At 40.2% G+C, this 17,607-nt stretch overlaps 1 protein-coding gene across 2 annotated transcripts in view; it reads left to right on the top strand.

The window, feature by feature from the left end:
- The window catches only part of mgat5b (alpha-1,6-mannosylglycoprotein 6-beta-N-acetylglucosaminyltransferase B), a 65,026-nt gene extending 49,949 nt beyond the window's left edge, over positions 1 to 15,077 (top strand). The window contains exons 10-18 of one of the 2 annotated variants that reach the window (XM_030059096.1): positions 631 to 764; positions 1,949 to 2,079; positions 3,067 to 3,072; positions 4,755 to 4,910; positions 5,115 to 5,261; positions 5,470 to 5,586; positions 7,726 to 7,800; positions 12,714 to 12,985; positions 14,526 to 15,077. In XM_030059096.1, coding sequence (XP_029914956.1) covers positions 631 to 764; positions 1,949 to 2,079; positions 3,067 to 3,072; positions 4,755 to 4,910; positions 5,115 to 5,261; positions 5,470 to 5,586; positions 7,726 to 7,800; positions 12,714 to 12,985; positions 14,526 to 14,724 — 1,237 coding nt within the window. In that variant the 3' untranslated portion in view covers positions 14,725 to 15,077. The remainder of the gene's footprint in view (positions 1 to 630; positions 765 to 1,948; positions 2,080 to 3,066; positions 3,073 to 4,754; positions 4,911 to 5,114; positions 5,262 to 5,469; positions 5,587 to 7,725; positions 7,801 to 12,713; positions 12,986 to 14,525) is intronic. The other variant, XM_030059097.1, reaches the window with a different exon arrangement.
- Positions 15,078 to 17,607: the final 2,530 nt, after the last annotated feature.

The following is a 17,607-nucleotide window of genomic DNA, read 5'->3' as shown; positions in this document are numbered from 1 at the left end:
GTGTGTTTTCTGATTTGGAAGAGCAGGACTGGCTCAAACGGCTGACTTAATTTTAGCTCAGCCCATTTCTCTGGTATGTGGCATGTCGTCTGTTCAGCAGACGGCCCTGTGGTGGCTTTAAACAAGGGTGTGATTTAAGCCTCGTTCCTCTCACCTCGAGGCCTGTCTAAGCTCTGCCCTCTGAGGGAGCGGGCGACGTGGACATCCATCATCACTGACGGCTTTACAAGCCACGACTCGGGAACACGAGTGCAACGGAACTGAGATGAGCTCTCATAACTCATAATCATATTGTTTGCTTGACATTTTACGGAAAGTGATAGCTGTTTGATGTGGAATCACCTGTCATTTATGTTGCTGTCATGTTTGCATTCTGAAAGCTTCTTATCTCGCCGACTCATAGTTATTGTGAATATGTTGTATGCTACGTGATCATGGGATCATTTTTTTTTTTTTTTTTTGTTCAAATACATACATTCATAAACAATAATGATAATAATAGTTATTGTTGTTGTTCTTATTATTAATACTACTCCTACTCGTACTCCTACTACTGCTACTACTACTACTAATAATAATAGAATTCTAATGTTTTATGCTAGTTTAGCCCATGTCCTTATTTTGTCCCAGGTGCCACATCAGAGTGATCGACACCTTTGGCACTGAGCCGGCCTACAACCACGAGGAGTACGCCACCCTGCACGGCTACAGAACCAACTGGGGCTACTGGAACCTCAACTGCAAGCAGTACATGACCATGTTCCGTATGTGCACTTTGGCATTTGATCTTGTGTCATACAGCGGTGCCTTTGGCCTCGCTGAGGGTTATGGATGTTCATCTGGTTTGAGTTTAATTGAATGTTTGGATATGAGACATTATATTTTTACAATTTTTTTCACAGTAATTATATATCAAAAGCATGAACTGAAATGTAATTTGCACATATGTATAGTCACCATGAAGGACGCTTTGAATCATCCATCATAGACCTCCTCGGGTGATTTGACTCTTTGATTCTTATAATTTAACTGCTCTTAATGTTTAAAACAGAAAGCAATACGTAAAAAGAACTTCATTTAAACAGAGATACCTGCGCTGTCCCATTATTTAATCCGACTATCAGCAGTGCATTTTATCTCAGTAATTCAAATTGGCTGGTAATTACAATCTTTATGCAGCTGTTTTAATTTTAATTTTAATTTTATAAATGCATTTTCTTGTAAAAAAAAAAAAAAAAACAGATAGATTTTTTGTAAAGGAAATGGAAAGGAAATTCTGAGCTGGGTATGAATCCTGTGTGTGCGTGTGCGTGTGCGTGTGTGTCGGGGTGCGCGCATGCACACAGATGGTGTGAGCTTCCTAAGAGACACTCATAACAGCTGTGCCTGCACAGATGCCTGGAGCTACACACACAAGGGCTGCAAAAACCACAGGCTGTAGACACACCACACACACACCAGCACACACATGTGCACACCCATGCACACACACATACATACACATACTCACTCACTGCACATTTGTTGAGACTGGTAGCAGAAGAAATTAGACTTGTTTGTTTAGGTCTACTCTTCCAATTAAGTCAGTGAGCATGGGCAGCCCTGCTGTGTTGAAAATACTTAACTGTTATCACAAACCCGACACTGCAAGATGTCAGCTTTTATCTCAGGTTTCAAAATGGATCGAAATACCGTTTGTTCTCCTCACCACTTGACATCTCCTGGCTATAGTAGATTTCCTTTTCATGTGCTACCGCTCACTGTGTTGTCTTGTGTCCTGAGTAAGCTGCGGCATATTAAAGAATTCAAACACAGCTCTTTTTTTAAATTCTCTATTCTCTGCAGTTACAGCACACAGAACAACTCCTTGTAGCTTAATCAGTTTTATTTAGACATGAAGCTTGATTTGTAATGCTGTTTTGCCGACTGCTTTGCTTGTCCTTGGCAGCCCACACGCCAGACAACTCATTTATGGGCTTTGTGGCTGAGGAGCTGAATGAGACGGAGAAGGTGAACATCCAGAGGAATAAGGTGAACAATATGGCCGTTGTGTATGGCAAGGAGGCCAGCATGTGGAAGGTCAGTATCAAAAACACCAATCGCTGCTTTGTTTTTCCCTTCTTGAATAGGAGGCAATAATTCTACAGCTTTTATTGGATTCATAAAACAGTGACATTGGATTTGTATTGTACACTGTAGCAGTGATTTGATAAATTGAGTGTAAACGCTTCATTATTTCAAACCTGCTATTACTTAGCTCAGCAATACCCAGTCTCTGTGAACCGTTTCTTTGCTTTTCTATATAGCTTTGTTATTATTTTCAAAGCAATTGCTGCAGACCATTACGTTTCACATTAAAAACTGAAAAAGGAAATTAATAGAATCAGTAAAAAATATGAACTTTTGGGAACTTTTGAATACCCCATTTCCTTAGAAACCTTACCAACCGTGCATGCTGAAACACCGACTTACATTTTCAGCAAACAAGTTAATCCACCAGGAATGTACCCTGTAGTGTGGATGGCGGAGAAGCAATTGTTTTTGTTTAGTGTAAATTTTCCCTCCGAGCTACTGGCAAAGCTTCCCACTCTTAACTTTGATGTGTGTAGCAGCCTCCCCGAAGGTTTGGTTTACTTGAATCTGACTGAGCCTTTGTTGCTTCACTGCCACCGAATTCCCCCCTCTCTCGCTGAACAACTTCAGGTGCAATATAACATTTTTGAGTTTGAAAGATTGCCATGTAAATTTCAGGAAAGTTCATGTCTCCCCAGACAATGAGTAATGCCTCATCGGGACCCGCTTCCTCCACCTTTCAGTTTTAAGAATCATCTGTCAGATTTTGGGCTGCTCAACACCTGCAACTGGGCTATGAGGGAAAAATGACTAATCCTCCATATTATATTCATCTCTCTCTCTTTCTTTCTCTCTCTCTCTCTCTCTCTCTCTCTCTCTCTCTCTCTGTCTCTCACTCCCTCCTTGCTTCTCTCCTGTTTTTAAACCTCTGTTCTTACCGCATGCTACTCTGTATTCGTCATCCCATGATGCATCATTGATGGATCCACACAGCTTCAAGTAAGTACACCTTCATCTCATGGGTGTTACTGAATCCTCCAACTTCAGTGAATTTCACACCATAGCTTATTCTGGACTTTTGCTCGCACATTCCATTCACTAAAAAAAAAAAAAAAAAAAAAAAATGTGATACTTCAGGGATACAGGCCTGTACATAAAGTTGAATTTCTATGCAACAGCCCTGTAGCTTTTGGATTTCAATTCAGGCAACATAGGTATTCCACTTGAAATGATCGCCGTCAGTAAAATAAGGTTTATTCAAACCAAGGTTCCCATCAGAAAACTTCAGGACTCCTCTTATTCATGGTTTTCTGCAGACTTCAAGCCATTTTTTTGATACACTGCTCAACTAATGTATGTGGAATGTCAGCTTTAGGAAAAACTCCAGCCAGTTGACTTTGAGCTTCTTTGCAGTGCCTTATTTCTTCTTTCTATGTTAGGATAAACATTAACTTGCTCTCTGAGTCTCTAGATATAAATGAATGTTCTATGTAATTCAGTACATAATTTATGCAAATTTTATATGGATGAAAGTGTTTTCAATTGACATGTCTGTAAAATTTCAGATGGTTTCCAACACTTGTAGACATACTGAAGCTATTGCATGACAGATCAAGAATATTGTGCCATGTGTTGATAATCTTGCATGTATTCTGTAGTAGTGAAAAGTTTTCTGTAGTAGTGAAACGTTTTCTTTGCACACTGAGCAAAATGCAAAAACTGTCCCGAAATGATGTCAAATGTAAAAATTCAGTGAAAGAAAGTGTGATTTCATAAATAACCTGCAACAAAATTAAATAATTAAAGGACCATTAAAATTGTCCTAGAAGAGAGAATGAGGAGTAACCCTTGAACAGCACTCATTAATGATTTATGCCTTGAAGACTGAGTAAATGATTCATACTGTTCCGCCAAAAACACATTTTTTACAGAAATGAGTACAATTTTACCTTGATAAAATGATGATGTGACTAGAAAAATATTCTCCCACAGAGTAGATCAGAAAACCTAATAATTTCATCATACAGTCATGAATCATGAATGCTCTACAGGTACGAATTATTATAGTCTTAGTCCTAATGAGGGCAGACTCAGCTCATTTGATCGAGTTCTGCTTGCCTCATTACTATTGACCAATAGTGTTTCACAGTCTGGCTTTTCTCATTTGCCCTTTATCTTGTGGAGTGGCACTATCTAATATAGATGAATCAGATCAGCTCTTTTAACTGGTCATAACTGCCTGTCAGTGTGTGCTGCTGGGGATACCCATCCACCCCACCATACAAAGTGACAGCTACAACTGACCTTCCCCAGCAGCCCTTCTCTCCTGGGTCAGAGGACTTGTCTCAAAGTGCAGTTTGGCCTTTTGGCTTTCTGAAGACGACCTCTGCACTGGTCAGTCAGTGTTAGTGGCGGATCCTTACAATCTCCTCTGTCCCTCGAGGGAGGAGTCAGGAAGGTCAACGAGTGCAGTGCTAGCAATCTCAAGCACACTGTAACATCCACACAGTCAGGCAAGGCGCTCTGTTTGATCTTATATGGAATAGATGGAAAAGTATTGAATCTGAAGTGCCTGTATGCTATGGGTTATAACAATGATCATTTCTGTTAGTCCATTAATTGGTTTTTGTCATATGAGGACCATCATATCCACTGTGTTATGGGTTTCTATGTCTCCAAAGGGTAAAGAAAAATTCCTAGAGATTCTGCATCGTTACATGGAAATCCATGGGACGGTCTACTATGAGGCACAGCGCCCCCCAGAGGTGCCTGCCTTTGTCAAGAACCATGGTCTGCTTCCTCAGCAGGAACTACAGCAGCTCCTTAGAAAGGCCAAGGTGGGAATGCAATGAGACTATCAGCGTCTTTCAACAAATTGGAAGATGAGCAGCATATCACATGTGCAATGTCCGGTTAATAGTCAAATGTAGATGTTTTTATGATTTTGTAGGTTTTGTATGTTTTGTGCATGTCTTCACCTGGATCTGCAGCTTTTTGCATAATCTTATGATCTCTTTCCTCCTTTTCATTTCTCTGTGAAGCTGTTCATCGGATTTGGCTTCCCATACGAAGGTCCTGCCCCTTTAGAGGCCATAGCCAATGGCTGCATCTTCTTGCAGCCCAAGTTCAACCCTTCCCATAGTTCTCTCAATCACGAGTTCTTTAGAGGGAAGCCCACCTCAAGGAAGGTAAATATTTGTGCCTTTTCTATAATAAAGTAGAAAGGATGGCATGCAGTTATGTTTAGCAATGTTTTGTCAGTACAGAATTTGATTCCACTCCTCTTTGTTCACTCTTCTGTCTGTCTACGTATCTTCCTACCTAGCCACCCATTCACTTTTGGCTAAATGGTTGACTATTTTGCATCTGTGATCATGCGTATATTATCATGCACAGGTGTCGTCTCAGCATCCGTATGCAGAGCAGTATATTGGCAGGCCACATGTCATCACAGTTGACTTCAACAACTCTGAAGAGTTTGATGCAGCGATCCATGAGATCATGAGGACCAATGTAGGTTATTTTTTTTTTTTATTATTACTGCTATATACCTTCAATTATTATAATAGGTAAAAATTGTAACTTACTCTCACTGTCTGCATCGTCTGGTGTGACCCACTTATGAGGCCCACAGCCCTAAATTGAGCTCTTAATCAAAGGATTCGATGCAGCAAAATGCTTAGCTGGCTCCCTCTCCAGTCTCCACACTACTAATTGCTGAGATATTGAGCAGCTCAGTAGGTAAACTGTGTCTACACCTGGGTTTGTCTGGCAGCTTGCCAGAGGCCTGCCCCACAGGCACTAAGCGTTGTCCACAGCAGATCATATTAATCAATCATGCTGTGCTCAATCTGTCACTGGAACAACACGCCGAGCCATAGCCAATTGGCCCTCTTGCCGTTTTGAGATGCAAATGTGCCTCCACCTGCCAGGTGTGTTAAATAGACCTCATATTTACTGCTGATAGAGGCAAAATGAGATTACAGGTAGTGATGGTGTTGGTGAATGCACAAACAGTGGACGATCAGAGAGGGGGAAAGAGACTGAAGCCCTTTGAGTGACAGAGCACCTCACATTTAAAAGAGATAAAAGGACTATTGCAAACAAGCGTACCTGCATTTGACTTGGATAAACATGCATGTTATTTATAAATTTTAAGCTCTGGCCAATAGGTTGTCAGATGTAATTAGTACTAGCCAAATAATGATGATGTAATATTCAAGTTTAATTGGGCAGATCAAGCTCTAATTCTGACACATGCATAAAAATCAAATGTTTGTGTTTGTCTGTACACAGTAAAGTATTATTACTGGTTCAGTATAAGCAATGAAATGCTCACATTCAATGTGATAAATTATGCTTTAAAATCAACATATTACATTTATATGCACTGTATTACAGATGTATTGGCAGGTGGCCCCTATAAGAAACACTGTGCCACCTTAACTAAATTTTAGATTCCTGAGAGAATCTGCCACCCAGTCTCACCTTTTAGCTGCTCTAGTGCTGCCTTTTCTGTGCTCACCCACTCCAAGAATCACTCACCCTGGGCAAGTGGGCAAACTTAGTTTCATGTCTTGTATGTGATTGTGGATGTTACTCAGTTTTTTTTTTGTTTTTGTTTTTTTTTTGCAGACAAGCTGTGCAGTCAGTTTAGAGATGTAAAATGTGCAGTCATTTTAGCAGTGTGTTCCTCTGCTGAATTCAAATCACCCTCTATGGATAGTTTTTTTTTTTTTTTCTTCGTCTTTTTTTTCCCCCATTACACTTTCTCACATTCAATTTTATGAAGATGCCCAAAAGGCAAATTGCATTGTGGAATAACTGATGAGGTGCCAGATACATTTCATTAAACTCAGATGAAATAAACTAATAAGAGAGCTCTAAAAGGAACAGAATGCTAAAAGGAACCATTTATCAATTTAAAAGCCTGAATGCTTTAGTGGCCTGATGGTAAACAATAAGATCTCACTTTAGCTACCATGGAAAGCATCCAAGGAAATGTTCTTGGGGTGGAAATTAACCATATACACTGACAGAATGCATCCTACCCTGACGTGTTTCATAATTATTGATGTAGTCTAACCACAATAGACACAATAATATCCCTAAACACATCAACCCACAATCTTTTTCTTCACATTAATACTCAAAAGTGTATGTCCTCCTCTCACCATTGAATTTTATTGTATTTTATCTGTGACACAGTTTGTAGGAATCACATTAAAAAGAGGAGGAAAATCCACTTATAAATGCCAATAAGTGAGTGACAACCCGTAACACTGAGACCGATGAATGAACCCATAAGAACTGTATAATGCACTTCAGCATTATCCCTGTCAGTAGTGTATGTCTTGTACTCTCTGTTGTCAGCTGAATCTATTGTTTGACATATTGATATGGACACTGCTAAAAATAATGAAATCAATTTTCAAGGCTGTCACCTGTGATGTATTAGGTCATCGATTCCAATGTGAGGCTCGTGGCACGATATGAGCCATTCGCAATTACGCTAATGAATATGTCAGCTTTGATTAACTATCAGATGCTCAGGTCCTATAATTTTAATGGCATGGTTATGTGGACATTGGTGCGTGACTCTCTCTCTCTCTCCATCATTGTTTCTTGGTTTGTGTGCATGTGTGTATTCAGGTGGAGCCATTCCTGCCCTATGAGTATACCTGTGAGGGGATGCTTGAAAGAGTTAATGCCTACATTCAGAATCAGGTGGGTTTTTATTGGACTGCAGCAGTAGCTACGACAAAACAATTATCTATTGCAGTTATAATAAATGTAATAGATTATATTTATTGGTACTGCACATGTTGCCTCCCAAACCTTGTGTGCTGGTAGGAGGCTCATACTACATCTAATGATTCACAGTTTGTTGTCCCGGCAGTGGTACAGCACCATTTATAGGCTTTCATTTGATAGACCAGGGTGTAATTTGAAGGGAAATTGAAGTGTCAATAGCCCTGGATGGCAGGGTTTGTCACATGTCCACAGGTCTTGATGGCACACGCTCTGGAATGGAGTTTGTCTGGTGTCTCCCTTCTTAAGAATTTTCTAGTCAGAGCTGTGGTAGCAACTTTCCTCATTGCCGCTGGAGTGTGAAGGCATTGGAAGGGTGTCACACATTTTTCATGAATGACCAACACTAACTGAGGAACTGAGGCAGCATTCAAACCTCTCCAAACTTGAGCGGTTTCATTCATAGACCATGTCCTTTGGGTCAATCTTGATTCATACTCTGGGTATCATGCAGTATAAATAGGCTTAGTTTTCTTTATAAGGTTTTCACATTTCTGAGGGAGGCGCTAATCATGCACTCTCTCGTCCTGAAGAGTACTTGCCTGAGATGATTCACGTATTTGTCAAGTGGCAGAGGATGTCATCCAGATAGGAAGCACAGTAGATAAATGTCAAGTTTGCTTGAAATCTCAAAACAGATTTCAAACATAGCTGATGAATTCTTCTTCCTAGAGACAAGTTCACCAGAGGAAACATGCAAATAAAAGGCAGTTTGCTGGCTGGGTGGTACCTTGTCCCATCCTGCTGTGAAGCAATCAGTTCACTTTTCAAACCTCATTACCCCTTACAAAAACTGTTGCTGCCTTTCCCCAACCTAGTGTTTAGCATTACTAAACTTTTGGAATAGTTCTGTACTGCTTTTATCTTTTGAAGTGAGCCCTGGAAGAAAAGAAAAATGCTTTAGCCATTATAGTTAGACCATCTTGGGTAATAAGCATGCCTTTGAAGGTACCTGTCTTAACTATGCACAGAACAATTTTAATAACCTGAGTGTGACAGGTTCTCATAGCTCAAATCAGACTTACAATGAGAAATATGATCATCTTGAATTCTGTATAAGGCAGAAATGCTGCTAATGTGATGTCTGTTAATAACTTTATCAAATCAGTCACATGATAAGCAAAACATTGTGCTCCTGCTGTTTGAACACTCCTCGGGGTGTTGCTATGGCCAACTCAGTCTCCACCTCAGTCATAAATTTGTGGTTCCCTCCAGCAGCTGTCGATGGCGCTTGCAGTTTATCGGTGATGCCCCTTCCTTTTGTTCTCAATTCGCCTAAATAGTTTTCTCCTGAAGTCACAGTAGGTAAAGCAAAAGAACCCACATACATATCTACATGGTAGGCTTGTCATCTAATAAAGATGTATTAGATGGCACAGACAAACCACCACAAGTCACCAGTGAAGCCAAACAGTTCCACATCTGTTAAAGCCACACCTGGAAAGTCCTCCTCCACTTTTCTGTAGGTATGAGGATTCAAGCTTGTAGAGCACGCTGGTTTTGGCACAGCTTGTCTGATGAATGTTCCACTATAGTTCCTCGCAGAGTGGCCAAATGAGTAACTGTAGCACACTGCCCCAGGAAGCTGGAAATAAGGATTTGTTGAGATGGAGTGTTTGCATGTTTCCAAATGGGTATGCTAATCCCAGACGAGCCACGAATTGTGTATTAAACATGAGCTGTTGTTGCTTTGACACAAGTTATTCGGTATATGCACAGTCTGGTCCAGCTACGACGTCCCTTGCAGGCGTCAGGCACACTCTAGCGACCTGCATGCATAAGAGACTCGCACCTTCACACAAATTTCTGACTTGAATCTCTTATAAGTTAGCAAAGGGAAAAAGAACACTAATACATAAAAACTAACTCATTTATTATGTTAGTTTCTCCAAGCCTGTAGTGAAAGGGATGCAGTCCCACACCAATGCACACACAATCAAGCATTCAACTGAGTCAGCTTGTCTGTTGTCACCCCATCTGAATATTTTGACACACAATTGCACATGTTGTCATTTTCTGGTACATCCATCATTCCATGGCGACACCGGACGATGCGTTCACGGCAATGGAAATGGCAGGTCAAGCAAACTAGTTAGCCTTTGCTCTCCCTGGGCCCGGCTTGACGCTGTCTCTCACCCTTCGCCACCTCTCCCTGTCTGTTACAAACACACACATGCCGACGCGCACACACAAACACACACCCACACACACATGCACACACACTGCATGCTCAATATGCCATGACCGACTGAGACTCTGCCTGTCTGTCTGGCCCGTATGAGCTCAGACTCCCAATCAGCATTTCTCACCTCCTTTCTCTTACCTCATTTTCCCTGTTCTTCTCTCCCTATTTCTACCCTCCAGTCTCGCCTGTTTCCCCTCCAAATCTATCATCAAGTGTTATTTCCCACTGTTATCTCTTCACACCTCATTCTACAGGAAGCACTTCAAACCCAGTGTGACCCCCATCACGACAGCTTTTCTCATTCTGAAAGCTTCCTCTGTATGTTTACATCTCTCTGGTTGTATCCCTCTCCTTATCTTTTCGAAATTGTATTTCTCTCTCTCCCATTATTATGTTCTCGTTCCACTTATTTCTCTCTGAACCAACTGTATTAAGCTGAACACCACATTTGGCAAAGAACAAACAATGGGTTTGACAACAAATATTTGCTCCTCCCAAATTCAGATTCAGATGTTTTAATAGTTTGCCTGTAACTGTGGCCAGAACATTCAGCTGAAAAGAGGTTTGCTGTCTTTTTCCATTGAACTCATGGAAGGAGGCAGGGTTTGTTTGGGTCTGCCAGTCAGGCTGCAGGTGTCTCTCACACAAAAAACCGAGCTGCACTGACTGTATAAATATAGAGAGTTGCCTGTTCATGTGGTTTTTGTCATGGTGGGGAATAATCTAATTATTTCGATCACCAATTATTCATTCATCTTTTCCTGTGCTGGTGAGTCCAATCTGCCAATAGATGTTGCAAGCAGGAGATGGTTTGACTTGGGGTGGATTAACAATTCCAGGTAGTGCAGTTCACTGGTAGCTCTTAATGAAGATGTTTTTAATTGACTGCTCAGTATCTCCCATTTAGCAGTGGGGGGTGAGTGCTAATCTTCATGCAATTGCATGAAGTAGTTCAAAGCGAGGATGAGGAAATAAGTTTTGATTCATAGACATTTCTCCCTGTTTGTTTTTCAAACTAGCACACATTGGTCAGGGTAGAGATATTTGTCCTGTTTATGATTGTTCATGGCTATGATTGCCTATGGTTGTATTTATGAAACCCTGTTTTTATGTTTTATGTAACATCTATGTTGTTATTTTTATACTTAATTATTATTAATGTCATTGTAAAACAATGTTTTGATTTCGGAATGGCAGTGATTACAGGGAAAAAATAAAAGAAAAAGGAATTTGGAGGATTTTTAGCATTTCAGATTTCTAAATGAGACCCATTTTCAGTTTAAACCCCACGCACGGATTTATCCAAATATGTAGAGATTCAAATTCAAATACTTTGGTTGGTTGAACAAACACAGATACAAATAGAAACGGTAGCATCAATAATTTCCAGTGGTAGCAATGGTGGCAACAAAGATAGTTTTAGTATTAGTATTAATATTAGTATATGTTTATTTTTTTTGTTTTTATGTAGTGTTCTGTTAACAGCAAGAACAGTCTAATGAGTTCAGAAAATATATCATTTTACTGTAATGCTGCCTTTAAAACCAGGAAAAGACAACACTTACATCCCGATAATGTGGACTATGGCCTACACACAGCAGTGTACACCTATATGCTCCTGCTTACTGATACAGTTAAGATTCAGACAAGGTTTGGTGCCACTTTACAATAAGAGATCCAGTAAATTAAGCTAAGCCACTGGTGAGATATCATTTAACAGGATAGATACAGTACAGCAGTAACTTGATCTTGCCAAATAGTGACCCTGCACTAATGTATGAAAACTGTGTAATAACCTAATTATAAACCATGCATAAATACTTTATAAGGGTAGTCTTACTGTAAAGTGGTACCCAGAAGGTTACTTAATGTGTTTGTCACAGTGAAATAAAACAATAGGCACTTGCATTTTAAATAGGATGGGCATGATCAAGCCCAGTGAATAGTTTCAGCAGTTTGTGCAAAGGCATTTCATCTGTAATGGCCTGAGAAACAGCTGAACAAACTCACCTGTCCAAACTGTCCACTTCTCCTTCTCCTCTTATTCACTTTCCTCCCTTCCTTGTCTTGACTCGAGTTTCTTCCGGGAAGGAGGAGAATGGCACTGAGGTGGAGAAGGAACATGCAGCAGTGAAGACAAATGGATTAGACCCCTTGTGTGTGCATATGTGTTCATACGTGTAGGTGGAGGGTGGGGAGGGTTTCTGCTTGGTGGAAAAGGTGGAAGTGCAGGAGAGATGGAGAGATTGCAAGCTTGGTTATTGCTTTCGGGTGCTGGGAGCCTGTTTAATAAACGGTCTGGAGGCCACAGGGAGATGTCAGAGAAATGTTATTACCTAGGTCTTATGAATAGCCTCAGCTAGGGGAGGAATCTAATCAGAGCTCTCACCAGGCCTAATCCTACACCTAAACCTCATTTGATACTTTGTGGCATAACTGCCTTCATATCATTTCCTGGAAGACTGACAACGTCTTGTTGCTTCCAATAACCACATTTGTATGGTAATGGTTATTTTATTATTTCCTGTATCAGCACCAAAGTTGAATGGGAAGCTAAGCATTTTTTAAACTAATAGGTAAAACTATGCTCAGTGTAATGTCGAATATATTGCTGATGAGGGTGCTTATATCTTTTTACCTACAGGACTTTTGTTCTCCAGAAGTTCAGTTTCCTCCAGTAAATGCCTCAAAGACGTGGCTGGGTCCTTCTAACAGCCCTTTCATCCCCCTCCCCAACTCAAGCGTCCTCGCCTGGGCCTCCAATGCCAGCTCTTTCCCCTCCTGGCCGCCGCTCAGTGCGCTGCGGCTGCTGACCTCGCTGGAAGACCAGTCGTGTGTGGAGGCGTGCCAGAGTGCAGGCCTGATCTGCGAGCCAGCCTTGTATCGCTTCATCAACATTAAAGAGGCCTTTAGCGCGTAAGATGCCTCTTCAGTTGGATACTTTGTAATAACATGTAACACTGGGGCAGAAAATAGCTGCATGATTAGAAAAAATGAAACAAAAAATGATAAAAAAAAATAGAAAATTCTAACAAAAATATATATATATATATATTTTTAGTTACATGAATGGTGAGTGCTCAAAATGGAGGCCTAAACATGATATTCTGGTCCCAAGTCTAGTTTATGGTCTATACATTTAGTTATATGTTGTAAAAAAAAAAAGAAAAAAAAAGAAAAGAAAAAGAGATAAAAGTACACCTGTATTGTATTTAAGCAGAGCAAATGGCAAGCAAGAGCATCTGTTATTTAATGGAAAAATCTAAAACTTAAAACTTCTCTAAACTGTATTGAAATTTTATATCACATTTGCAGTATTCAGCATATGCCGCACTAGTGCATAATTTGACTCACCACATTTGTTACCCTACTGTATGGCATTTATATGGAAGAAAAACACAATGACATATTGCACATATTTTCTGTTTTAAAAAATATTTTTAATATAACAGAATCATAAGGTACCATGAGTTATGCACTAACCTCCTGACCATGCAGCCAATTCTTTCAAAGTGTAAAAAGCCCCCATGAAGGTTCGAGAAATAAGCATGACCAGAGGCTAGTGTGTCGTACTGTAAAAATAAACCACAAATTATTTATTTTCATAGTAAGAATTACACTGTGACACAATGTTCCTCCCATGTAATAGTGATATGTAAAGCTGAATGAGGAAATGCTGTGAAGGCTTTGTGGCAATAAATGAAGTAGAGTTGAAGGAGACCTGAGTGCTGGTCAGACTACAGTAGGTCTCTAAGGCACAGATAAGTGGCATAATAGTGGTGTCTAGAGAGACTAGTGGCATGTGAAATACCACAAACAAATATCCAGTAGCCCAAGGCCTGACACAGTAGAATATCACTTCAAAACCAGGGTCACAAAACAGGGCTTGAGCATTTGAATGCTGCACAAAGTAGAATGCTGAAAAATAAATGCATACAAAGAAGAAGAACATAAGTTTCAAGCTGCTGTAAAGAGGCTGTTTTCAACAAAGATGGATTGAGATGGGTGACAGGAGGCGGAAAAATGACAATGGCATGACTGTCAAGGATATGAAAATATTTGTGCTACAAGTGAGGCTTCAGGTTGGTGTAATACTAGACGATAGTTGTCATACCCCAAACAATGTTGTTTTGTACGGTGTCCACCAACTCCCCCTCAAATACTGACCCTCCTGACTTAATTAAACGAAATGGGAAGGCTGTCATTCAGTAAAAAGCACTGAGTAAGACACCAGCTCACTCTCTCCCTGTTATCACTTCCATTCAGTCCCCAAGGCCAAGGAGGATTTCCTTTTTATTAACATTAGACACATTAGAGGAATAAGTGTTGATGCCCTTTAAACTTGAAATAATGAATAAGTGCGAATAATTGAGTAGCGTAATTTTTCAAGGAGATTTTTAGTTACAGTGTAAGCACACCATAAAGCCTGTCTTCCTCCTCTCTCTTTGTTTCTCAGGCTGGATTTGCAGTGCGAGGGAGTGGAATCGGAGATGAACCACCTCTTCCCTGCCTTCTCAGCAAAGCATGCCGAATGTGGCCTGCAGAAGGATCCGCTGCTGTTCAGCTGCGCCAGCGCCAGCAACAAGTACCAGCGCCTTTGCCCCTGCAGGGACTATCGCATCGGACAGGTGGCACTGTGCAGGGAATGCCTATGACAGGGTAGTGGATGGAGATTCTCCCTCTAATGTCTCTCCCAGGAGCGACCTTCTTGAAGCGGAAAAAGGAAAGTAACTCGTCCCCAGTCTAAACCTGGGGCTCCGTGCCATTGTGCAAAATCCAACACAGAACGACTGCCAAAGTCGGTGACACGGCAGTGCTGCTCAGGGAACTGCATGATTGTACTCTCGTCCTGGTGGGTTTGAAGTTGCTTTTTGATGGTTGCATTAGGACCAGAATCTTAACACAAGTTAATGACCAAATGTGTCGTTTGATGGATCATTTAGATTAGCAAAGAAATCACGTGCAATCAAACAGGGAAGCCTTGATAAAAATGTTGCAATGCTTGACTGAATCTCTTAAAGATCTCACAAATGTGTTTACTCAGTGTCGTGTATATACTTACCATTGTGGCGTTTGGATATTTATACTAGATACACCCAAAGCCATTTACAGTATGCTGAGATGTGCTATTTTCCATGTCACGTAATGAATATATTTGTACATAAGTGTTGTTTAATAAAATAGAGGAAAATAAGTGATTTTATCATTCTTTGTTATGTGACCTGTTGAAGTGATTGTAATTCATTGCTTTTCAGAGAGTAGAAAGATTCAATTAAATTGTGCGATGTCATCAATCTTTTTTGGTCAATTTCACAGAGCCAAGTGTTAGGAAATATCCTAATTACTTCTTTCAGACTTGGCGATTTATGCAGGCACTGTTGGCTCCCACTCATTTTGTTTATGAAGCCGTACTTGGATACGAGATGACAGTTGTTTGGGTTGCCAAAGGTGGGTGGATTTCTTCATCAAGACATCATTTTGGATGTCTTGGCTCCTCCGTTGCTCTAACTCTAACAGAGGTTTGCCTTTCATCTGAAAAAAAAGGATAACATGCTTGCCATTATCTTACTGTAAACACTGCAGACCTTGTAGAGTCCTATTTTGTCGAGCCATCGGTACAAGTACATATATTTTCTTTGATAACAAAACCATTTGTGTCGAGTACAAATGCACAAGTGGACACTTTATTTAAAAGCAATATGAGATAAGCTGCAGAATTGCAGCCCCTGATGTATGGTAGTGATATAAAATACATTTTTTTCAGCATAATAAATCAAAATGTTATTTTATCATAATCCTCATTAATCAGGTCCCATATGACTGTGGCCAGACAGATAAGCCCATGGGGTTTACGTTCATGGATTAGATGGTAAAAGGATGAATGCCATCCACGGCCCCAGGCAACCTGAGGCAGAGTTTCAGCAGTGGGGAGTGTTTGATTGAACATAACCGTATTCTTCTAAATCCATAGAGCACAACAGGACTCATTACAAACCTCACAGCTGGGTATATATCCAATTATGATATTTTGATAAAATTTCTTCACAAAAGTTTTTTAAGCCCTGCTTGAGGGAAACTTCTGTTAAAGAAAAGAAATTGAGATAAATAGCACACATTAGCGTTAAATAGCATCAAGTAAATAATGGTGTAGCCAAAGGTTATCTGTAAAATATCTACCATCCCGTGTAATCAGGTGGTGTGTGGCCATGAAGTTTGTGCATTGGTTTATCAGCAAGTGCATTTGGGTTTTTTCATCTTAAGCATTTTCTTTTTCTACTAAGCAGTGCATAATTAATAAGGAGTAAAAGTTGTATTCTTGTTCAAATGTAGCCACATTACACTTGTTGCACACTAACTGCAAAATTTGTCTCCTAATCCTCTTGAGATTTCAAGTTAATTTACATGATTTCTTTCTTTGCATTAATGTGGCTTAATATATTTATGATCCTAAGTAAATGTTCACTGGCATTTTGCTGGGGACACTACAATATCTGTGTTTGTTTCCCGTGTAGCTATAATCTAGTCGTTTAGTTTGTCTCAATCAAACTGATCAAACAGACACTCAGCCCAATTTCACATTTCTTTTTTTTTTTCAGCATTTCAAATTTTCACCTAATATTCTTTTCACACAGAAGATAGCGTGTCAGCCATGAACATCCTTTTAATTTGGTTACCACAGTCATACATTCATACCAGCAATCAAGGAATGCACTGTGAGGCGGAGTTGTATACAAACTTTTCTCTTATTTATTCCTCTCTGCTATTTCATTTTCCTCTGGCTCTCTTATTCCAAATTAAGACTTCAGTGCCATTTGTGCTGCATCTCTCCTCCCAGCAGGTAGCAGAGAGCTCCACTAGTCACAGCAGGGAGGAAAATAGAAATGAAAAACTGAACTCCTGGGCCCAAAGACACAGTGCGGATGTTTACTGCCAAACTTGCAAAGCTCTCAAGCCTCGATCTTAAAAGTAAAGCTCCTCCAACAGACTGCATCATACCAGTACCCAGTCTGCAGGCTCCGGACAGATTTCTTATATTTATATCTTAGATAGAGAATGTGGGCTCTGCACAAAAGGTGTGGTGGCAGTGAGTCTTCCTAGACAAAAATACAGATATTTATCTCTTTAATTTATTATTATTGAGCTGTGTGGACAGCATGAAATTCAAACTATTGATGGGAGGTGAATATTCACCTTTTTCAAACCACTTTTACAGATGGACTTGTCTGTAATAATGCACAGAATGGCTGCTATGCCACCAAAGTCATTATCATCTGAGCTGCTGCTCCACTGGAGCTGAAACCCTCCACTAAGATAAGAGGATTTTAATGAGACATCCTCAAAAGACCAAATTGGAATTTGTCAGTTTTCATTTAATGATGGCACTGGTGTGGCATTGTCACTTCAAGACCGATAGAAAGAACCATTTCAAGATGTGCCAGTTTCCTTCGCTGCTCTATAATCTCTGAACTAATATTAAACTTGCTCGTCTTGATCTTCAAAAACTAAAGGAAAAGGAGAGTGAAGTGTGAGGTAGCAGG

Source organism: Myripristis murdjan, chromosome 8, assembly GCF_902150065.1.
Source record: "Myripristis murdjan chromosome 8, fMyrMur1.1, whole genome shotgun sequence".
Classification (NCBI taxonomy): Eukaryota; Metazoa; Chordata; class Actinopteri; order Holocentriformes; family Holocentridae; genus Myripristis; species Myripristis murdjan.
The sequence above is the reverse complement of the archived record's forward strand: the minus strand, read 5'-3'. Positions and strand labels throughout refer to the sequence as shown.